We start from the raw sequence: 22551 nt of genomic DNA on the forward strand, positions 1-22551 counted from the left end.
GCGAGCCTTCTCCAATGGGAGCCCGGCGCGGGCGGAGGCAGGGGCGGGGCCAGGGGCGGGGCCGGCTCGGGAAGGGGTGGTACCTCAACCTTTGTTTCTTTTCTGGCCTCCCGTGAGACCTTCTTGGTGTGTTTCCTGCAAAAGGAGCAGTCGTCATCCATCCATCCATCCATCCATCCATCCATCCATCCATCCATCCATCCATCCATCCACCCATCCACCCACCCACCCATTCATCCGTCAAATAGATATTGAGCGCTTGCTGACTGTGTGCCAGTGTTCAGACAAAATGATGCCATTTTTCATTATTCAGATTGGCAAGAATTTGAGTTTGGTAACATCAAGCCGGGTGAACAGATGCTGTAGAAAGATTAAATCCAAACCGGGTTCACCCCGTGCGATTCCTCTCTGCCATGGCAGGCGTGTGTGCATGGGGAGTCCATGCCAAACAAAGGGTGTTACGGAAAGGTTCGGAGTGGGCCGGGTTCACGCACCTGTGACAGGAGGCCGTAATGTATCAAAAGAACTTTTATTCCAGGCACCTGGGTGCAGGTGGGCTGAGTCCGAAAAAGGAATCTGCGGTGACTGAAGGGGGAGGCAGACGTTTAGACGATCAGAGATAGCTGGCCACACCCCAGGGATGCACAGCATGGGCAGCTGCAGGATCTGGGGCTCTGCGGGCTGCTGCTGACGTAAGGGTCGGTCCGTCCTTGGTGCCTCCCATGCCAGATGCCTAGTGGTTATCTAGGCTATGTCATGTTCAAGGCTGCAAGCTTTCTACAAGATATCTGCTAAGCACAATAAGTCTTCTCTGCCCCGTCTTATTATCTTTAACCCTTTCAGTTACCTGCAGCTTTGATAGTTAGTGTTAAAAAAAAACAACAGGGGAGCCCTGACCGGTTTGGCTCAGTGGATAGAGCGTCAGCCTGCGGACTCAAGGGTCCCAGGTCCCATTCCGGTCAAGGGCATTTACCTTGGTTGCGGGCACATCCCCAGTAGGAGGTGTGCAGGAGGCAGCTGATCGATGATTCTCTCTCATCGATGTTTCTAACTCTCTACCCCTCTCCCTTCCTCTCTGTAAAAAATCAATAAAATACATTAAAAAAAAAAAAAAAACAGGGGAGACACATGTCCACCAATGGAGGACTGCATACACCAGGATGGTAGGACCCCAGGAGGGAATAGCCTGAGCAGATAAAAAGAATGAAAGACATCAGAAATGAGAAAAAAATATTTTAGAATATAATAGAAGTAATCCTGTGATTTGCAGATTTTTAATATTTCCTACAACTTTTGTGATATTATACTATGTTAGTACAGTTTTGGTAATATATTTAAAATGTTTTTCTTGAAATAGTAATGTTTATTGTATGTAACATTATTATATTTAAAATCATTTTTCTTGAAACATTAATGATTATTGCATGTAACATTATGAAAAATAAATAAAATAAATAACATAGCCCTAACCAGTTTGGCTCAGTGGATGGAGCGTTGGCCTGCGGATTTGGGGGTCCCAGGTTTGGTTCCAGTCAGGGGCATGTACCTTGGTTGCAGGCACATCCCCAATGGGGGGTGTGCAGGAGGCAGCTGACCGGTGTTTCTCTCTCATCGATGTTTCTAACTCTCTATCCCTCTCCCTTCGTCTCGTAAAAAATCAATAAAATATATTTTAAAAAATAAAAATAAATAAATAACATAGATGGTGCCAGGTGGGTACTGGAAATATTGAGAAGAACACTTTGTAAAGCACATGATTGTCTAACCATATGCTGTATACCTGAAACTAATGCAAAATAATATTGAATGTAAACTGTAATTAAAAATAAAAAATTATTTAAAAATAAAAGATTTACTAAATAAAATAAAAAAGAATTCAGGGAAATGCAAGTTAAAACAATGAAGTATCACCACACTTTCACCAAAACAGCTAAAACTAAAAAGACAGACAGTAGCAAGTGTTGGTGAGCAAATGGGACTCTCCTCCGCTGCTGGTGGGAATGTAAAATGACACAGCCATTTGGAAAAAAGGTCTGGCAGTTTCTTTCCTTTAAAAAACAAACAAACATATTTCTTTATTGATTTCAGAGAGGAAGGGAGAAGGAGAGAGAGATAGAAACATCAATGATGAGAGAGAATCATTGATTGGCTGCCTCCTGCACACCACCTTCTGGGGATCAAGCCCACAACCCAGGCATGTGCCCTTGGCCGGAGTCGAACCTGGGACCCTTCAGTCCGCAGGCTGATGCTCTATCCACTGAGCAAGCCGGCTAGGGCTGGCAGTTTCTTATAAAGGTAAATGGGTACCCACCATATGACCCAGCCATTGTACTCCTAGGTATTTACCCAAGAAAAATAAAACTGATTGAAAAAGAAAAAAAAACCCACAAAGACATATAGACAAATGTTCATAGCCGCTTTATTCATAATGGCGAAAACTGAACGCAACCTAGAGGTCTGTGAATGGATGAGTGGTCCAACAAACAGTGGCCCATCCGTATAAGGTGATACTCCTTGGCAATAAAAATAAATGAACTATTGGTAAGTGCAACAGCATGAATAAATATATTCTTAAAAACATTATGCCGGCCCTGGCTGGGTAGCTCAGTAGATTAGAGCATCCACCTGATATGCCAAGGTTGTGGGCCGGCCAGGGCACATACAAGAATCAACCAATGAATGCATAATAGATGTAAGAACAAATTGATGTTTCTCTTTCTCTCTCTTCTTTCCTCTCTCTAAAAACTAATAATAGTAATTTTAATATATATATATATATATATATATATATATATATATATATATTATTTCATAAAGGAAGGGAGGGAGAGAGAGAGAAACATCAATGATGAGAGGGAATCCTTGATCAGCTGCCTACGGCACGTCCGGGGGATTGAGCCTGCAACCCGGGCATGTGTCCTTGACTGGAATTGAACCCAGAACCCTTCAGTCTGCAAACTGGCTCTATCCACTGAGCCAAACAATCTGGGTCAAGCATGTCAAACTCAAAGGCTAACACGGGCCAGATAAACAAGGTTTAAATTTATGTGGGCCGCAAAAAAACCAAAAGCTTCAATTTTCATAGAAACGTAGGTTTATTTCAATAGAGACATGCTGAATACAAAGGGCTGAAATAAATGAGTAATTGTTAACATAAAATAATAGAACATTTTAATAAAAATTAATATTTTTGCTTGAACATTAACTTACCAGACACTGAATAACTGCACAAATTAATAAGCGCAACACAAATAAACCTATTTTTCTTGTTCTCAGAAAGCAAAATATTTCCTATTGCGCACACCAAACAAGTCAGCACAAAATTAATGATGTGGCAATCGGCTGCTAAAATATTCGCTGCTAGTATTAGTGGAGAGAAATGGTGCACCTGCGTGTAAGGCGCGTAAGGGAAATGAATGCAACACGATTATAGTGATCAGTCATTAGCAAACGTTGTAGTTCCTTATTATGTATAATAGGATATTGTAAAAATTAAGCTACGAAATTTTTATTAAAACATTTCTTACATACCGCTATATTGGCTGGGCCGCAAAAATATTCAGTGGGCCGCAAGTGTGACATGCTTGATCTAGGGCTAATAGAATTTTTTTTAAAAAGCATTATACCAAGTGAAAAATGCCAGACACTTTTGTATGAAGTTCTAGAACAGGCATAGCTAATCAACCTATGATAAAAGAATTTGGATCAGGGGTTGCCTTTACAGGCGGAAGTGACTGCTGGGGCCATAGTGTGACTTGTGGGGGACTGGAAACAGTACTGTGGTTACACAGGTGGGTTCAGTTTGCAACAGTTACTTGATATACATTACATTTTTTAAATGGAATTTTAAAATGTAGTTTAAGAAAGAAAGAGGTGGCCCTGCAGGTTGTAACAAGAGTGAGGGTTTATAGGCGCTTACTCAGCATCAGGTGAGGAAATAAGTGCTTTATGTTAAATCTTTATAACCGTTTTCTTATTGGGGAGAGTGACACAGAGAGCTTAAGTAACTTATTAAGTGCTTTGCATTAAATGCTTGCAACCGTTTGTCAGTTGGGGAAAGTGACACAGCCACTTGGAAAAAAAGGTCTATTTAGAAGATTAACACAAAGGGGTTAATTAGCTCACAGTCAGTCAGTTAGTGAGCCTGGGGCTGTACAAGTATTTGAACTCATAAGCCTGACTTCAAATCCCACACATGTTCCACACGCTTTAGCCACAACCCTGACAGTGTAGCCCAACTCAGTTTTTAGGTCCTACTGGTGAGTAAAAATAGCAAGTTGTGTTCAGTGTTTAGTCATTTATGGTATGAGGGAGGGAGAGAGAGAGAGAGAAAGAGAGAGAGAGAGAGAGAACATTACACACAAAGGTACACATACATATGTATGTCAGCATGAAACTAAACAGAAAAAGATCTGAACACTTCCGTGGTTGTTATAGGACCAGGATGGAGTGGAGCTGGCAAAGGGGACGAGTTTTCCTGATCTATGTTCTCTCTCTCTCTCTCTCTCTCTCTCTCTCTCTCTCTCTCTCTCTCTCTAATAGGAGGAAGTATTTATATGTTTCTTAGGTAATTAAAACTCTATCTCAAAAAATAGATTCAAACAAACTAGTCACAAAAGGACAAATACTGTATGATCCCCCTTATAGGAGGTCCCTAGAGGAGTCATATTCATAGAGACAGAAAGAAGAATGGTGGGTGCCAGGGGCTGGGGGAAGGAGAATTGGGGAGTTTAATGGGGACAGAGTTTCAGTTTGGGAAAATGAAGAAATTTTGGGGACGGATGGTGGTGATGGTTACACAACAATGTAAATGCACTTAAATGCCACTGAAGCGTACACTTAAAATAAATAAAATGGTAAATTTTAGGTTATGTATATTTTACCATAATAAAAATTTTAAAAATAGATTTAAAAAAATATGGTACAACACAGCTGTGATGGGAAAGCCCACAGGACGCATAGGACCTAGACATGGGTTGGCAGGTCAGAGAGGGCTTCCTGAAGAGGAGACCTGAAAGCTGAATGAGAACGGGGTGGAGAAAGCAAAAAGGCACAGGCATGCACTGAGTAGAGAGGAAAGAGAGAAAGAAAGAGAGGAACCGAAACTAGGGAAGTCAGTGTGTCTGGGGCAATGGGTTCAAGAGGTGCATCGTGGGAGAGGTCAGCAGGGATCTGCTGTGCCAGGCAGGGCAGCTCAGGGCAATGGGGAGCCATGGGGGATGTGAGAGTGGGGGAGGGCAGTAGGAGCTGTGAGTTTTGGAGAGATCCCTTTAGTGCTGTGGAGAAGAGGTTGAAGAGGGATCTGCTGTGCCAGGCAGGGTCCCTCAGGGGAAGCTGGGGAGGCTGTAGGCCCCTAGGAGGAAGTGGGGCAAGGCCACAGGTCGTGGGGACAGGGGAAATTGCAGCTGAGGCGGGGCAGCTGTTCACACAGAGATGCTCTGTTCTCTGACCCACTGCAGCTTCGGGGCTCATGAATTTTTCAGCCAAACAGGACTTGAGTTTCAGATTCCAGGATGCCTGGCCCAGGCTTTTGGGTTCTATTTACTGCCTGCAAACATCCCTTCTCCTGGGGCCCTTGATGAGGTTCAGTGATGCCTGGGCTGGGGTGAGGGACTGGCAGCTCCCAAGCCCCCCTAAGATACATACCCTTGACCAGAATAGAACCAGGGACCCTTCAATCGTCAGGCCAACACTCTATTCACCGAGCCAAACCAGCTAGGACTATAAATATTTTCTGAATGGATCAAGCTGTGTGCTCAATGGTTGAGCTTCGGCCTCTGAAAGGCAGTCGATCTATGGTTCTCTCTCATCATTGATGTTTCTATCTCTCTCTCCCTCTCCCTTCCTCTCTGAAATTAATAAAAAATATTAAACATATTTTTGAATGAATAAGAGTAACATTAGGAATAATAATAAAAGCAGCTACATTTGCCTTACTCAGAGTGCAACCCTCAGTTCCCGTTACTGAGTGAAAAAATTTACTAGTGAGTAAATATTTGAGTGAAAGAATAATTCATAGGTGAGGCGAACGCACGCGGACCCCATCCTAAAGCCAGCATTGATGGCTGATCAGGACACTGGGGGCATCAGTCCCCTCCAACAAATGGTGGCCACAGGTGCCGGGGCCGAGGTCACCTCCATTTTCATGACTCCCCTGGATGTGGTGAAGGTCCGCCTGCAGTCTCAACGCCCCTCAGTGACCAGTGAGCTGATGCCTCCCTCCAGACTCTGGAGCCTCTTTCGCCAAATTGCCCTCCTCCCTCCAACCCACAGGGAAGTGCCTCCTGTAAGGCAGTGGTGTCCTGGAACCCCTGTACCTGTGCCCAAATGGTGCCTGCTGTGCCACCTGGTTTCAGGACCCCACTCGCTTCACCTGGTGATGACTGTGCCAGCAACTGCCGTCTACTTCACGGCCTATGACCAACTCAAGGCCTTCCCGTGTGGTCGAGCCCTGACCTCTGACTTCTATGCACCCATGGTGGCTGGTGCACTGGCCCGCTTGGGCACCCTGAATGTGATAAGCCCCCTAGAGCTGGTACAGACTAAGCTGCAGGCTCAGCCTGTGTCATACCGGGAGTTGGGTGCCTGTGTCTGAACCTCCGCAGCTCAGGGCACTGGCGCTCACTGTGGCTGGGCTGGGGCCCCACTGCTCTTCGGGATGTGCCCTCTTCAGCCCTGAACCGGTTCACTATGAGCTGGTAAAGAGCTGGCTGAGTGGGCGCAGGCCAAAGGACCAGACTTCGGTGGGCATCCGCTTTGTGGCTGGCAGCATCTGAGAGACAGTGGCTGCCACCCTGACTCTACCCTTTGATGTGGTGAAGGCTCAACGCCAGGTTGTGCTGAGAGCGGTGGAGGCTGTGAGAGTGTCACCCGTGCACGCGCACGCTGACTCCACGTGGCTGCTGCTACGGAGGGGGAGGAGGAGGAGGAGGAGGAGGAGGAGGAGGAGGAGGAGGAGGAGGAGGAGGAGGAGGATGATCCAGGCTGAGTTGGCACCAGGGGCCTCTTTGCAGGCTGATCACCGAGGCCGCCTCCTCCTGTGCCATCATGATCAGCACAGGAGTTGGGCAAAAGCTTCTTTCAGAGGCTCAACCTGAAACAGCCTCTGAGCCAGTGAGAGGAGCGAGGAGATGAGGGCCCCACCCCTTCCATGGATGGTGGGGCAGGAGACGGAGCCAAGTGCCTTGTCCTCAGGGGAGGGGCCTCATTTTTCTTCCCTCTCAGCTCGGCCCCAAGGGTGCCAGCCCATCTGTTGGGCCTGCCCAGGCCCCCACGAGACAGCTTTCTTTCTGCTGGTACTCATCCAAAGCCCCAAGGATCATCACTTTTCCACCCAACCCAAGTTCAAGACCAAGTCTGTTACCTCTCTCCTTCCCCTGCCTCTCGCCCATTTTCCTGTGTTTGTTGTAGCTGGGCCTGCCCCCAAGGCCTACAGAACCCTGGACCTGGACAGTCTGAACCCACTGCTGTTAATTCATGGAGTGTCAAGATGAAAAATTTTTTCATAAATATTTATTGTATAAACGAGGAAAAGAACTAATGATTTGGACAAATATTACTGAGCACCCCGTGCTGGGCCCTGGAAATACAAACATGAACAGGACCAAGTCCCTGCTGTATTGGGTCTGACAGCGTGTGTGAGAGACCGGACGGACGGACGGACGGACGGCTGGCTGTCCTGGGTCTCTACCCGTCCGCACTCCTGGGTGCGATGGGAAAGTGAGGCGGGGTAGCTGTCCGGACCGGACCGGAGTCCTGCCCCTTTCGTTCCCCGCAGGGACTTCTTGTCCGCTGACAGCGCCGCTCACCTGGCGGCCTCCCCTTTAAGACGCGCTCACCTGAGCGCTCACCTGCGCCGGCGCTTCCGCAGGAAGAAGGAAGCGGCGCGGCCGTCGTCTCCCGCCCTCCCTCCCGGCTCCCGGTCCGCCGGCCGCCACCATGTCCGCCTCGGCTGTCTTCATCCTCGACGTCAAGGGCAAGGTGAGCTGGGCGTGGGGTGGGGACGGACAGGTGAGGTGGCGCTCCCTTCTCGCTGGCAGCGAGGGCCCAGGTATCCCCGAGGGCGTGGGGGCACCCCTCCCCCAACCCCCCTCCCCCCACAACCCCGAGTCCGGGGTCCGGTCCCACTGCCTACCAGCCGCGTGCCTGGAGCTGGGGCTTCGCCTCTCGGAGCCTTGGTCTCACTGTCCCTAAACATGGGAATAACAGGGGTCTCCACCCCAAAACAAGGAATACAACCCGAAGCCGGAGGTAAACCACTTAGCACAGCAGCCCCACTGCAAACATGAGGTGATCGATTCATTGAAATTGTTATTTCTGTCACCACCCTCATCCACAGTATGAATATTTGGGGACCCCAATTCCCCTTTGGGGCTGTGTTGTCCCTTTCTGGAGCCCCCTCTTATGGTCTTGTCATTCAATAGCAATAATAAGAGTGATGGGGGAAATAATATTTCTGATAATAATAGTGAGAGCTAAGGCGTCTGAGGACCTGCTCCCAGTTCTAAACACTGGACGAAACAACCTTACCGAGTAGGTGCTGTTGTTATTGATTGCTTACTACCTGCCAGTCAGAGCTAAGAGAGATATCTGGGCATAATCATTTTTATTTTTCTCTTTTAGATATAATCTTTCTTTTTTTCTTTTACTTCTGGGCATGCTCTTTCTTTTCTTCCTTCCTTCCCTCCTTCTATAATCTTCCTTTTCTCTTCTTTCTATAATCCATCCTTCCTTCCATCCTTCCCTCCTTACCTTTCGTCATCTCTATCTTGCCGATTTGGTGCATATGAAGCCCTGGGCAAGAGCAGGATTTCTGGAACCACGGTACTTGGTCCAATTCCTGATTTCCTACTTATTATGAGTACGGTTCCTACCTCAGTTTCCCCATCTGTAAAATGGAGGTGACAGTGACCCTACCTCACAGGGTTGTGGTGAGAACCTAATCAAGCAAACATCCACTCTTTTTTTTTTTTTCTGAGAGTGTATCTGTTAAAGCTGGGGACAATGAAATAAGGAAGGATTTAGGATAGAAGAAGCAACAGGAGAGAGCCTGCTTTGGCACTTCATAGGAAAGAAATGAGCCTGGGCAGGGCTGCTATTGGCTCACTGAAAAGTCAGAGAAAAGAGGGCCTTGGTGACAGGTCCTGGGAGGAACTGCAGCTGCTGCCCATGGCTCCCCCGGTTGCGAGTCTCGTGGGGGCCCTTAGCGGTTGGGAGATGCACACTTAAGAGTGAAGAAAGGGCCGAAACCGGTTTGGCTCAGTGGATAGAGCGTCGGCCTGCGGACTCAAGGGTCCCAGGTTCGATTCCGGTCAAGGGCATGTACCTTGGTTGTGGGCACATCCCCAGTAGGGGGTGTGCAAGAGGCAGCTGATGGATGTTTCTCTCTCATCGATGTTTCTAACTCTCTATCCCTCTCTTCCTCTCTGTAAAAAATCAATAAATATATTTAAAAAAAAAAAAAAAAGAGTGAAGAAAGGGGTGGGTGTGCTCCTGGGAGGGAGAGGGCCACACCTCCAGTCTTTAGTAGAACTATGACCTGGACCTTAGTGAGGGGTCTGGACATGTTAGCTGTTATTATCACGTGCCCATTTTACAAAGGAGGAAACTGAGGTGCAGAGAGGTGCTCAGGCCCCTGGGCCAGGAAGTAGGGCCCAAACCAGGCACTCTGGGTAGAGTGCCCGTGGGTGGAGGGTCCCTGGATCCCAGTGATAACTGGGCCTTCTCTGCCCGCCCTTAGCCCCTGATCAGTCGAAACTACAAGGGCGACGTGGCCATGAGCGAGATAGAGCACTTTATGCCTCTGCTCATGCAGCGGGAGGAAGAGGGCGCTCTGGCCCCGCTGCTGAGCCACGGCCGGGTCCACTTCCTGTGGATCAAACACAGCAACCTCTACTGTATCCAGCCACAGGTGGGGTTCCTGGGGGGCTGGGGTGGTGGCAGCTCAGGCCCAGAGAGGGTAGGCTGAGGATAGGAGTTGCACAGCGCATCAGTGGGGCTTGGGCTGGGGTTGTGTGGGTGGGCAGAAATGGGGTGCTAGTGGGGAACAGGGTGGGGGTTCAGGGTCTGTGCTCCTTTTGAGCCCTTCCAAAATGGCACCTTTTCCTTAACCTCGCTGCCCGCAGTGGTGGCCACCACGCTGAAGAACGCCAATGCCTCGCTCGTGTACTCCTTCCTCTACAAGACAGTGGAGGTAGGTTGTGGCCTCCTATTGGCCAACTGGTCTGTTTGTCCACCTGTCTTGCCCATCTCTTTCATGATCCATTTTTCTAAGAAGCTCTGCCTGACCTCCCTTAACAAAGTCCCATCACTTTGTGTTCTCACTGGCTGCTCTGGGATCACCTCTCGCTACGGGCAGGGACCCAGGGGTCTTCGAGAGAGTGTAACTGTTCAAATCTGAGCCAGAGTGAACTGGTTTCCAATCCTAGCTTTCCCTGCTTCCTGGCTGTATGACCTTGAGCAAGTCTCTTCTCTCTGTGCCTCTAAACGGGGTTACAGCAAGTCCTACCTCGGGGTTGTACAAATTAATAAAATTCATACCTCTAAAGTGCCTAAGACAGTGCTCAGTATACACTAAGTGCTCAATAAAGGCTTGGATTATTGTTAGCATTATCACAAATGTTATAAAATCAGGTAATTTATTGAGCTCTTACTATTTGCCATTCTCAATGACTGAGAAAGTGCTCAGTCATTACTATTCAACAAACAAGAAATATTCATGGATTTGTCTCCTCTCTGCCAGGCAAAGGGAAAACACCTATGCATTAGACGGGTCTCTGTCTTGAGGAGTTAAAGGGCTTAAAGGAGATGAAATCTGGTTGAGTTGCTAATCTCACCATAGCATCATGATACTCATGGGGGGCGGGGAGTGGCTTCATTGAGGAGGTGACATTTGGGCTGAGGTCTGAATGACAAGCAGCCCTCTGTGAGATGAGCTGAAGGAAGAGTGTTTCAAGCAGAGGGAATAGCATATGCAAAGGCCCTGGGGTAGGAATAGAAAGGCCAGTGAGGTTGGAGCAGAATGAGGAGTGGAGAATAGTTCAAATGTTGATGACTAACAGGTGGTTATGCCTACTGTGGTTATGCCTACTAATTCCCAGGGGCTTTTAACTTGGGGACTCCAGACTTCCAAGGCCTATGAACAGAATACAGAAAGTCCTGTGTATTTTATGTATTTACAAACATTCTGAAATGGGCCCATGAACATCAGATATGCAGGGATCCATGTTCCAAGAAAAAACAAACAAAACCAGTTCTAATTCTTCCTGGACTTTCCCACCTCTGGGTTCCTACTTTCCTTGAGTTTTCCACATTATTGTACCCAACATGTTGGATTATATTGGTTCTGTTACCAGTCCATTTCCCCCACTGGACTTTTCCCTGAGGGCAGGGGCCCTGTGGGCTTTGTCCATCATTAATGTCCCAGCGCTGGTATAAAGTAGGCACTCAATAATTGCTTGTTGGCTGGCTGGCTGGATCAATGGGGACCCAGCCTATGGCTACACCAGCTCCACCTCTGTGGGTGTCTGTTCCTGCACCCCCAGGTATTCTCCGAATACTTCAAGGAGCTGGAGGAGGAGAGCATCAGGGACAACTTTGTCATTGTCTACGAGCTGCTGGATGAGCTCATGGACTTTGGCTTCCCCCAGACCACTGACAGCAAGATTCTGCAGGAGTGAGTGTGCTGTGGGAGCAGCCACAGGGCAGGTCATGGTGGAACGAGGTTGAGGAGGGCCAGGAAGTGTTCCTGGGTCCCCCTGTTCATGCTCCCCCTGTTCATGCTCCCTGCCGTCCTGCCAGGTACATCACACAGCAGGGCAACAAGCTGGAGACAGGCAAGTCACGGGTGCCGCCCACTGTCACCAATGCTGTGTCCTGGCGCTCCGAGGGCATCAAGTACAAGAAGAATGAGGTCTTCATCGACGTCATTGAGTCTGTCAACCTGCTGGTGAGCCCCCGCAACTTCACCCCTCCCCTGCCACGGTCTGGGGACAGGAGAGGGGACCCTCCGCCTGCTGACCCTCATGCCCATGTGTGCATCCCCAGGTCAATGCCAATGGCAGTGTCCTGCTGAGCGAGATCGTGGGCACCATCAAGCTCAAGGTGTTTCTGTCGGGAATGCCAGAGCTGCGACTCGGCCTCAACGATCGCGTGCTCTTTGAGCTCACTGGCCGTAGGTGTCTGGAGTAGGGGGTTCATGGAGGAGATGGAGACCCCTCTGCATCTGGGGCCCCAGAGAATTGCAGTTTTGAAATAAGCACTCGAGCACCCTCTGCTGGTCATGGCCAACACTACAGCTGCTGGTTCTGTGAGCAAACGCTGCTTATTAAGTGCTAGGTGCAAGGACAGGGTGGTGAAGAAAAAGACAAATCCTGGCCCTCACAGAGCTGACATTCTAGACCAGGGGTCCTCAAACTTTTTAAATAGGGGGCCAGTTCACTGTCCCTCAGACCGTTGGAGGGCCGGACTATAGTTTAAAAAAAAAAACTATGAACAAATTCCTATGCACACTGCACATATCTTATTTTGAAGTAAAAAAACAAAACGGCAAAAACACCCGCATGTGGCCCGCGGGCTGTAGTTTGAGGACGCCTGTTCTAGAGTATAGGAGGAGACAGACTAGCATTGTATTTAAAAGCCTGACAGTGAGAATCAGATTCCCTGGATTCAGATCCTAGCTCTGCCCCTGGGCAGCTGGGTGACTGGGCAAGTTACTCATCCACTCTGGGCCTCAGTTTCCTCATCTGTAAAATGGGGGTGATGATAGCAGTGGGCTATTAAGTTAAGGGTAGGGACCCTGCCCCAGCCCCCACGGTCATCTTGCATGCTTGGCTCTGAGTTTCAGGAAACAAGAACAAGTCTGTGGAACTGGAGGATGTGAAATTTCACCAGTGTGTGCGACTCTCCCGTTTTGACAATGACCGCACCATTTCCTTTATCCCACCTGATGGTGACTTCGAGCTCATGTCCTACCGCCTCAGCACCCAGGTGAGGCAGGGTCAAGCCCCATGGCAGGGGAGGAGAGTGACCCCAGAACCTCCCAGAGCTCCCCTTCCTTTGTCTGCAGGTCAAGCCGCTGATCTGGATTGAGTCTGTCATTGAGAAGTTCTCCCACAGCCGGGTCGAGATCATGGTCAAGGTGGGTTGGAGGAACAGTACTCACAGTGCTTGATCTGCCCCTCCCACCTCCTCACCAATCTAACTTCCTTCCCCGCCTCCCTGCTGGTTCATTTCCTTCCAGCCACACTGGGCCCCTGGCTGGTTGCCAAACCTTCCAGGCTCAGGTCCCCCAACCCCTGCAGGGCCTTTGCACTGGCTGTTCCCTTTCCCTGGATCATTCTGCCCCCGCTCACCCAGGTATACCCATGACTCCTTATCTCATCTCCTTAATCTCTTAAATTGGAGATAGTCTAGATCAGGGGTCCTCAAACTTTTTAAACAGGGGGCCAGTTCACTGTCCCTCAGACCGTTGGAGGGCCGGACTATAGTTAAAAAAAAAACTATGAACAAATTCCTATGCACACTGCACATATCTTATTTTGAAGTAAAAAAACAAAACGGCAAAAACACCCGCATGTGGCCCGCGGGCTGTGGTTTGAGGATGCCTGGTCTAGATGCTTAAATGTCATCTCAAACAGGCCTTCCCTGATGTACCTATTGAGAATTATACCCGCCCCCAGCATTTCCCACCTCCCTTCTTTGCTCTATTTTTTTTCTTCTATTACCTATCACCATCTATGATCTGTTTTACTTACATATTTACTTTTTTAATATATATGTATACATAGATAGATAGATAGTATATTTATGTGATTTAAAGAATAATGAACTACCCAGCTTATTTAAATGTAATTGACCTTGCCGGCATGGTTGAGTGGTTGAGTTTCGACCTATGAACCAGGAGGTCATGGTTTGACTCCCAGTTGGGGCTCGATACCCGGTGTGGGGTGTGTGGGAAGCAGCCTAATGGTGCTCTCTCATTGTTGATGTTTCTATCTCTCTCTCCCTCTCCCTTCTCCTCTGAAATCAATAAGAATATATTTCAACAACAAAAAAATGTATTTGACCAGAGCCTCTGAATCATTTTCGTCCCCCAATTCCTGCTCTCCCTTTGCCCAGAGGTAATGACAATCTTTGAATTTTATGTAAATGATTTATTTGCTTTTCTTCATAATTTTGCCCCCCACATGTGTAGCCACAAATATTTCATTCCTGCCAGCTTCTGACCCTCATATTAGTGGACTCGAGCTGTATGATTTTATGTATAACTTACTTTGTTCATGTAACATCGATTTAAAAAAATATATATTTCTATTGATTTCAGAGAGGAAGAGAGAGAGAGAAACATCAATGATGAGAGAGAATCATTGATTGGCTGCCTCCCACACACCCCCTACTGGGGACTGAGCCCACAACCTGGGCATGTGTCCTTGACCGGAATCGAACCTGGAACCTTCAGTCCGCAGGCTGACGCTCCATCCACTGAGCCAAACCGGCTAGGGCTGTAACATCTATTTTAAAATGAATTCCGGGTGTCATAGTTTGTGCATCCATTTCTGTAGCTGTAGAATATTCCACCGTGGGAATCTATATGTCTCCATTCTCTCACATGGGTTGTTTTCAGCTCTTGGCTATTCCAGTTCCCATTGCCGTAAGCAGCTTTGTGCATGTGTCCCAGTGCCACAAGCAGGAACTTCTTCAGAGCTTATAGTAGAGCCCTCTTTCACCGATGGGGAAACTGAGGTCCCATCTAGGACGGGAGCTCCCCTCACGTTGAACTTGGGTCCACCTGACTCAGGAGTCTGTGTTCTTAGATTTGCCTTTGTTCCCTGGCCTTGGAGTCTCAGGGGAGCTGGGTTGCACAGTGGATGGTCACCAGGGATGGTCTTGATGCTCTTCAATGTCCCCATCTCTGCAGGAAAGGGAAAGGGGCTGTTAAAGCTAGTGCCTTTCAGAAAAAAACTGCCCCCGCACCATTTACCTCCAAGCCCTCTGCCCCAGATCCCACTTCTCAAATATTCTTCCCCAAATGAGTAAATAATAGTAGTAATCATAATGCTAGCTACCACACATGGGACACTTAGAAACCTTATGTTGAAAGCTTGTCCTGTGTCACACAGCTCTAAATATACATAGAGTGTTGTAACTTCTTCATTCACCTGTAAGGAGGACATGTAATGGTTGAGGACACAGGCTCAGTTTGAATCCCCACTATGCTAATTACCACCTATGTGACTTGGGCAAAATGCTCTTTCTCTCTGTACCTCAGTCTCTCTTTTTTAAATATATATTTTTATTGATTTCAGAGAGGGAGAGAGAGAGAGAGAAAGAAACATCAATGATGAGAGAGAATCATTGATCGGCTGCCTCCTGCTCGCCCCTCTACTAGGGATCAAGCCCGCAACCAGGCATGTGCCTTTGACCGGAATCGAACCCAGGGCCCTTCAGTCGGCAGGCCAACGCTCTATCCACTCAGCCAAACCACAGTGGCCCTCAAGCAGTTAGAGTGGGTCCTCAAGCAGGACCTCAGTCTCTTACAAATGGACTTTAGGAATGGATCCTACTTTACAGAGTCAGTGAGGGGATTAAGTGCTTGGCACAGGGCCGGGCACATGGCAGGGGCTCAGTAAATGCCACCTTCAAATGAAAACCTCTCTCTGATGGGCTCATGGCAGTCATTTTGGACCTGGCAAAGGTGTGTGACATTTTCCATATGGAAGGCACTAAGGGTAGGGCCTGTGGAGTCTCTCATCATGGGTGTGGACCCTGGCTCTGCCACTTGTTAGCTGTGTGTCTCCAGGCAAATGCCTCTGTGCCTCAGTTTTCCTCATCTGCAAATTGGGCAGGACAGTGGTTTTCACTTCAGGGTTGTGGAGGCTCTCGATGAGATGGCACATGGGAAGGGCTTGGTGAATAGTTGCAGAATCCATGAGCAAATTCTTCCTGCTGCACTCTCTCTCCTCCCCAACAGGCCAAGGGACAGTTTAAGAAGCAGTCGGTGGCTAACGGTGTGGAGATATCTGTGCCGGTACCTAGTGATGCCGACTCCCCGCGCTTCAAGACCAGCGTGGGCAGTGCCAAGTATGTGCCTGAGAAGAACATCGTGATTTGGAGTATTAAGTCTTTCCCGGTGAGCACTGGAGAAGTGTGGGGGGGGGGGTGCTCTGCAAGGACCCACTCCAACTGCTTGAGGGCCAGGTGGATAACCAATCAGAGGCCCACATCTGCCTGCACGTGGTTGTCATTGCGGGGGTGGAGGGGGGTGGGGATGGGGTAATAAAGCTGGACATCAGGCTGGCATGGTGGTAAAGCTTCCCTACCAGGTCTGGAGGCAACCAGCCTTGGGTTCAGATTCCCACTCCACTCTTTTTTTTAATTTTTTATTAATATATATTTTTATTGATTTCAGAGAGGAAAGGAGAGGGAGAGAGAGAAATAGAAACATCAATGATGAGAGAATCATTGATATGCTGCCACCTGCATGCCCCCTCCTGGGAATTGAGCCTAAAACCCAGACATGTGCCTTGACCGGAATCAAACCGTGACCTCCTGATTCATAGGTCGACGCTCAAGCACTGAGCCACACAGATGGGGCTCCCATCCCGCTCTTGCCTCTCAGAGCTGCATGGCCTTGGGAAGCCCCGTTCCCCACATGGAGCCTCAGTTTGCCCATCTAGAATAGGCAGGATGTTGTTATCCACATCCTTGGGCCCATGGAGGATTTGGTCTGTCCCTGGAATCTGGGGGGTTCATCAGGTCCTGAAAAGTGGGAGATGGCCCCCACCCACCTTCCAGCCAGGCGGTGCAATCAGAAGCTTAGGCTGTGAGTCTCAGTCAGGAGCCTTTCCAGTCTGTGAAATGGGCCAAGAGCTGAGACTGCTCCAGGGGCTGTTGTGAGGATGGTCTGTGGTGTATCTGATGCCCCCGTGTGCCTTTAGGGGGGCAAGGAGTACCTGATGCGTGCCCACTTTGGCCTCCCCAGTGTGGAGAAGGAGGAGGAGGAGGGCCGGCCCCCCATTGGGGTCAAGTTTGAGATCCCCTATTTCACCGTCTCCGGGATTCAGGTAAGGGAAGTGGGCAGGGTGGCTCTTCTCTTTGACCTCAGTAGGTTTCCCTACTGAGTCACCTCTCCTCTGTAGTCAACCATGTCTTTCCCCCAGATCCGTGGCCGGCAAACTGCGGCTCGCGAGCCACATGCGGCTCTTTGGCCCCTTGAGTGTGGCTCTTCCACAAAATACTACGGCCTGGGCGAGTCTATTTTGAAGAAGTGGTGTTAGAAGAAGTTTAAGTTTAAAAAGTTTGGCTCTCAAAAGAAATTTCAGTCGTTGTACTGTTGATATTTGGCTCTGTTGACTAATGAGTTCGCCGACCACTGCCCCAGATCATTGTTGCCTCTTCTGCCCTCAGCCAGGGTCTCCTCTCCCTCTTCCTCTCCCTCTCACTTTGTTCTGTGCCACCTTACTCCCCACTGACTTGTAACTTCCATCCCTCTCCTATTCACAAGCTGTTCACCATTCCCTTGACCTGTGGCACCTCATCTCCCCCAAACTGTGTTGTGTCTATTTCCTTACACTGTGTCATCTCTTTCTGGACCTCTCTCCTGGACCACCTTCCTTTCCCCCAGTCCCACTGTCCATGCCACATCGTTGCCCCAAGCCATGTCACTTAATTACTCCCAGCCTGTGCCCTTATTTCCCCAGGTCACACATATTCCCCTGGTCCCAGCAAGCTCTCTCCCCTCAATCTGGGCCACCTCCTTTCATTTCCTTTCAGGTCCGATACATGAAGATCATCGAGAAAAGTGGTTACCAGGCTCTGCCCTGGGTCCGCTACATCACCCAGAGTGGTGGTAAGGCAGCCCGGCTCCCTGGGACAGTGGGGTCAAAGAGATGATGGGGACGGTCTTGGAGTTTTGATACATTCTCACTCTCACTTTGGGGGCTCCAGAACTCAACAGGCCTACCCTGTCTTTGTCACCATGCCAACTTGGGCCTTGGTTTACCCATCTTTAAAATGGGGGCAGTTGTCAGTTCCATCTGCTGCCAGGAAACAGGCTAGTTACTGTGGGTTCATTCCCTGTGTTTGATTCATCCTCAGCCTGGTAACTTCCTGGCAGGGTTGATCATGAACACTGGGGCCGGGGAAGGATTGGGGAGACTGTCCCGCTATGCCATTTGCCCCGTTCTGAGATGTCCCTGCTCATTGTTTTCTTACAGATTATCAACTTCGTACCAGCTAGAAAGGAGACGAGGTAGGGCCTGGAACATGGGCCTCCCTCTCCCTCGGTCCTGATTCCGGACTTTAGAGGGAGGGAAGGAAGGTGAGGAAGGTGTGAGCAGGCCTCTGTTGGCTTAGCAGTTTCTTGCTTCCTGCTTCCTGCTCCCAGCACCTGGCCCCCTCCCAGTCTTGTCCTCTACCCATAGACTGGGAGGGATGGCCTCCCAGCTTCCCTCTTCCACTTCCACTTTTACATGAAGAAAGAGAGGAGGAGCTTGAAAGCCCATTCTGGAGTGCCTTCATGCAGTGACCTGCCTTAGGGGGTGTGGGTGCCCCCCTTCTTCACAGCTGCTCATTTGAGGGTGGCATTAAAAAGATCAACTTAGCTGCTGTGTATGTGCTTCTTGGCTGCGGACTGGGGATGCCAGGGACGTCCTTGAATTGCTGGGATGGGAGTGGGTAGCCCATATCCATTCTGCAGCCCTGGTCACAGCTCCTCTGGGTCAGTGCAGCTGCCTCTACCTCCATCCCCTGACTGGGGACTTTCCTCCCCGCCCCCCCCACAGTCAGTTCCCCTCACAGCCGCCAGAGGGCGCTGTTAACTTCTAAGTCAGATCCTGGCTCCTCTGCTCAGAACCCTCGAATGCTTCCCTTCTCGATCTGTGCTACCCAACCCGCCACCTCCATTCTCTCACCTCCTCCCCCTCTATACCTGGCTCTTCCTGGACGCACCAGGCGCACTCCCACCTCGGGGCCTTTGCATTTGTAGTGCCCTTGACCTGGCATGCTTTTCCTTGATATCCACACACACGGCTCCTAACCATAACTTCAGGTCTCAAATCAATGTCACTACTTCAGGGTGACCTCTCTGTTTCAACAGCCTTCCTTTCCCAATAGACTATTACTTACCCCGTTTTATCAACTCCCTTAGCGTTTACCACTCTGAAAATATTTAATTATTGTTCCCTCCTGCCCTGAACTGTAGCTCGCTCTCCAATTGGGCGCCTACTACACAGTAGGTGTTCAGTAAAAATTCCCCCCCCCACCCCCCACCCCTCCAGTAAATGTTTGAATGAAGGTTTCTGCCAAGTTCAACCACGTGGCAGCTGCGGCGTGAACGTTCCTTCTCGTCCCTTGCACTTGCTGTGCTCGGGGTGGCTCAATCTGAGCCAGAACGAGATTTCCTCCTCCTTCACCCTCATTTCCCCGTTTTATTTTCTTCACGGTGCTTAACTCTATCTTAAATTATTTAGGTGCTTGAATGTGCGATGGGAAAGGTTCCTGCGCAAGGTGAGTGGATGAATGAAACAAAACGCTCCGCTCCCTGTTAAGGACGAATAAATGCTTATCGCATAGCATTTATGGTGGAACCCTGGACTAGGCGGCCCCGACGGAGGCGCCGAGTTCCTGGAGCAGCCCGCGTTACCCTGCCCCTGAACTTTCTCCCCCTGGTCAGTTAAACCGGCTCTGTCTCCCGCGCGCCTGGCGCATTTGAAAAACCGAAAACCCCGCCATTGCCGGCGGTCCGCCAATCGCCGCGGCTCGGCCAATCAGGAGCTGCGCCGCCCACGCCAGCACGCAAACCCTCCCCGGCAACGCGTAGTTATTGGCTGCACTGGACGTGTGGGCGGGGCGTCGCAGGGTCGGGCGCCGGGCGGCGCGGCTGGGCTACTGTGTAGCGAGTTCATAAGAAAACAAATCGGCCGCGTTCGGGGGCGGAGCTGGAGCGCGCTGACTCGGGGCCGGACGGACAGCTCCGCAGCCGCGTCGGCGGCGTCCGCTCAGAAGAGACTCCGCCCGCAGAGGAGGAGGGAGGGTGAGTGGGGCGGGGACCGGGCCCCCTATGGGCCGTGGAGGGTTGGGCCTGCTTCCCAGCCCCTCGCGACCTGTCGGCTGACAGAGGGGAGGAGCCGGCCGGGGGTGGGGGCGGTGGGGGTCGCGTCGGAGCCCCCGACTGGCGAGCCAGGCCCGGAGCCTTGCGCCGGCTGGGAGCTCCGCGGGAGGGCTGTTCGGGCCGGCGCCGGTGGTTTCCCCCGCCCTGACCGTGCCGGGGTGGGGCGGGGGGCTTCTCAGGCCAGTGTCGACATGCTGCTGGAGGAGGTCCGCGCCGGCGACCGGCTGAGCGGGGCCGCGGCCCGAGGCGACGTGCCGGAGGTGCGCCGCCTTCTGCACCGCGAGCTGGTGCACCCCGACGCCCTGAACCGCTTCGGCAAGACGGCGCTGCAGGTGAGGCCGGTCTGTCTGGCGGCAAGGCCGGGGCCGCAGAGCCGGGAGAGAACGGGGACCCAGACCCTCTCCTAAAGCCTCCCGGCCCCGGTGGCGGCCGACTGGGACCCGGTCCTCCGTGGGTGGGCTGACGTTACTCCCTGATGTCCCCTTTCGTAGGTGGGCGGTGGATGGGGCTAGGAAGGGGGAAGGGAAGGAAGGCTTTCCATCTCTGGAGGATCCCTTGTTCTTTGGGTGCTGGGGACTCAGTTTTCCTGGGGAGGTTATTTTTCCGTGAGTGAGGAGTCAGCTTCTTTGGATACCGCTTTCACGGGATCGGCCCTTGTTTCTGTGGGATTCTATGGGGAGATCCGATCACTGGAAGAAGGGATTCAGGTCTCCGCCGCGTTCTTACTGTCTGTGGGGTTCTCAGAGATATCCAGTTCCTTGTGTGTGGGGGTGATCTCCGTTTTTTTTTTTTTTTTTTCCTCTTAGATTCTTGGTATATCACGGGGAGTCCTACGGGGGGAACAGTTACAGATTGCTTAGTAGTCCCTATTCCCTGGGAGTCATTTTAGAGAGGAACCTCATTTCTTGAGTGATTCGGGTGTTCTAGGGGAGCATTCTGATTATATGGGAGGGGCTATTCATTGGAGAATGGGTTTCAGATTCCCTGGGCATCTCCTTTCGCTTGAGGGGGCTGTCAAGTTTGGGGGGGGGGCGGCAGTTTTCATTTTATGAGACCAATTTCCTGGAGGGAGGTTTATATTTCCTGGTGATTTCCCACGTCTGAGGGGGGGTGGTGGTCCTCTGGTTCCTTGTGGAGGGTCTTATGTTCTTTGAAAGTTTGCATGACAGCTATTCCTGGGGTGGGTGTTTTTCCTTAGTTTTTTTTTTTGGGGGGGGGGTCCCTGTTCCTAGGAGACCTTGTTCTCTGAGGTCTCAAACAGCTAGCTGCCTGGGGGTTTGCGTTCCCTGGGCTTTTTCCATCCTCCAGAGGACTTCTTCTCTGGTGTTCCCTATTTCTGAATGACCCCTCTCTCCAAGTGATGCCTTTTCCTGGAACCCCTCTTTTGAGACCCCCCCCCTCCTGAACTCTGCCCCTGCACAGGTCATGATGTTTGGCAGCCCCACCATCGCCCTGGAGCTGTTGAAACAAGGCGCCAGCCCCAATGTCCAGGACACCTCTGGCACCACTCCGGCCCACGATGCGGCCCGCACTGGATTCCTCGACACGCTGAAGGTTTTGGTAGAGCATGGTGCTGATGTCAACGCCCCCGATAACACGGGGGCGCTCCCCATCCACCTGGCTGTGCGAGAGGGCCACACCGCTGTGGTCCGTTTCCTAGCTGCCGAGTCTGATCTCCATCACAGGGATACCAGGGGGCTCACTCCTCTGGAGCTGGCGCAAGGGAGAGGGGCTCAGGATCTCATGGACATACTGCAGGGTCACATGCTGGCACCACTGTGACCCAGGACCACCCGCTGCAGCCACAGGACCCAGCTGGGTTCTCTCTCAGAAAAGGAGGAAAGAAACACTTTCTCTTTCTGCTCCTCCAGTCCCACTGCCAAAGGTGGGGGAGCACCAGTTTGTGGCTTGTTGGTATTGATTTCTGGAGTGTGTGTGCTTAAGGGACATTTCCCATTTGTTTTTCCCTTTTGTGTGTTTGGTGAGGAGGGCTCCTATAGGCAACAGCCACCTAAACGGTTCAGTTCCCTCCACTCCCCAGCCTGCTGGGGCTACAGAGAGTCCCAAGGGCAGAGCGTTTAAAGCCTCAGCCCAGAGTGAGGTCATGGCTTCCAGGGCTCCTGGAACCTGGCGACTTTGGCTGACTGTACCCAGAGAGAGATCTCGAGTGTGCACTCTGCTTTTGAGCATGGGGGGAGGGGGGAGTTCCAAATGAATACAAGGGTGAGATGAGTTCATTCATATTTTGTTGGAAACTTGTTTTCCTGTCTCTTGTACAGCTTTAAAAAAAAGATTCTATTTATTAAGCTTTATGGACAAAAGTTGTGTGATAATTTAATGTTTTTACCCATTAAATTAATTCTTGTGCATGATCACAGTGGTGGTGGCTTCTGATTTTTTTAACCTGCGATGGATAGTCACGCGTCCAGGATGTTCGTGGG

General features: G+C 50.4%; 2 protein-coding genes and 1 pseudogene across 5 annotated transcripts; all 3 read left to right on the plus strand.

Annotated features, from left to right (window-relative positions):
• Positions 1 to 6061: 6061 nt before the first annotated feature.
• Positions 6062 to 7117, plus strand: LOC307100580 (mitochondrial glutathione transporter SLC25A39-like; annotated as a pseudogene). Its single transcript has 3 exons — positions 6062 to 6203; positions 6274 to 6914; positions 6984 to 7117. The product of its transcript is annotated as a mitochondrial glutathione transporter SLC25A39-like (transcript).
• A 708-nt stretch (positions 7118 to 7825) lies between these two features.
• Positions 7826 to 18633, plus strand: AP1M2 (adaptor related protein complex 1 subunit mu 2). Of its 2 annotated transcripts, none has more exons than XM_079771431.1 (12): positions 7826 to 7980; positions 9740 to 9896; positions 10125 to 10192; positions 11544 to 11674; positions 11800 to 11947; positions 12046 to 12172; positions 12839 to 12987; positions 13067 to 13138; positions 15971 to 16129; positions 16938 to 17063; positions 17773 to 17848; positions 18216 to 18633. In XM_079771431.1, the coding sequence occupies exons 1-12, from the start codon at positions 7939 to 7941 to the stop codon at positions 18236 to 18238; spliced, it is 1278 nt and encodes a 425-aa protein (XP_079627557.1). In that variant the 5' UTR covers positions 7826 to 7938; the 3' UTR covers positions 18239 to 18633. The 2 variants fall into 2 exon arrangements, with proteins under 2 accessions (XP_079627557.1, XP_079627558.1); XM_079771432.1 differs by having other exon boundaries at positions 12845 to 12987; positions 18216 to 18625.
• Positions 18634 to 19299: 666 nt separating this feature from the next.
• Positions 19300 to 22539, plus strand: CDKN2D (cyclin dependent kinase inhibitor 2D). Of its 2 annotated transcripts, XM_079771434.1 has the most exons (3): positions 19300 to 20032; positions 20290 to 20442; positions 21533 to 22539. In XM_079771434.1, exons 2-3 carry the CDS (start codon positions 20302 to 20304, stop codon positions 21890 to 21892), a joined length of 501 nt encoding a protein of 166 aa, XP_079627560.1. In that variant the 5' UTR covers positions 19300 to 20032; positions 20290 to 20301; the 3' UTR covers positions 21893 to 22539. The 2 variants fall into 2 exon arrangements, with proteins under 2 accessions (XP_079627560.1, XP_079627559.1); XM_079771433.1 differs by lacking the exon at positions 19300 to 20032 and having other exon boundaries at positions 20137 to 20442; positions 21533 to 22499.
• The last annotated feature ends 12 nt before the right edge of the window (positions 22540 to 22551 follow it).

The sequence above is a fragment of the Cnephaeus nilssonii genome (genome assembly GCF_951640355.1).
Source record: "Cnephaeus nilssonii genome assembly, chromosome: 5".
NCBI lineage: Eukaryota > Metazoa > Chordata > Mammalia > Chiroptera > Vespertilionidae > Cnephaeus > Cnephaeus nilssonii.

Coding starts and splice junctions, on each gene's coding strand:
- AP1M2 (XM_079771431.1), top strand. CDS start 7,939: ATGTCCGCCTCGGCTGTCTTCATCCTCGACGTCAAGGGCAAG. Junction 11,948..12,045: donor TTGAGTCTGTCAACCTGCTG/GTGAGCCCCCGC, acceptor GTGCATCCCCAG/GTCAATGCCAATGGCAGTGT. Junction 16,130..16,937: donor GGAGTATTAAGTCTTTCCCG/GTGAGCACTGGA, acceptor GTGTGCCTTTAG/GGGGGCAAGGAGTACCTGAT.
- CDKN2D (XM_079771434.1), top strand. CDS start 20,302: ATGCTGCTGGAGGAGGTCCGCGCCGGCGACCGGCTGAGCGGGGCCGCG. Junction 20,443..21,532: donor TCGGCAAGACGGCGCTGCAG/GTGAGGCCGGTC, acceptor GCCCCTGCACAG/GTCATGATGTTTGGCAGCCC.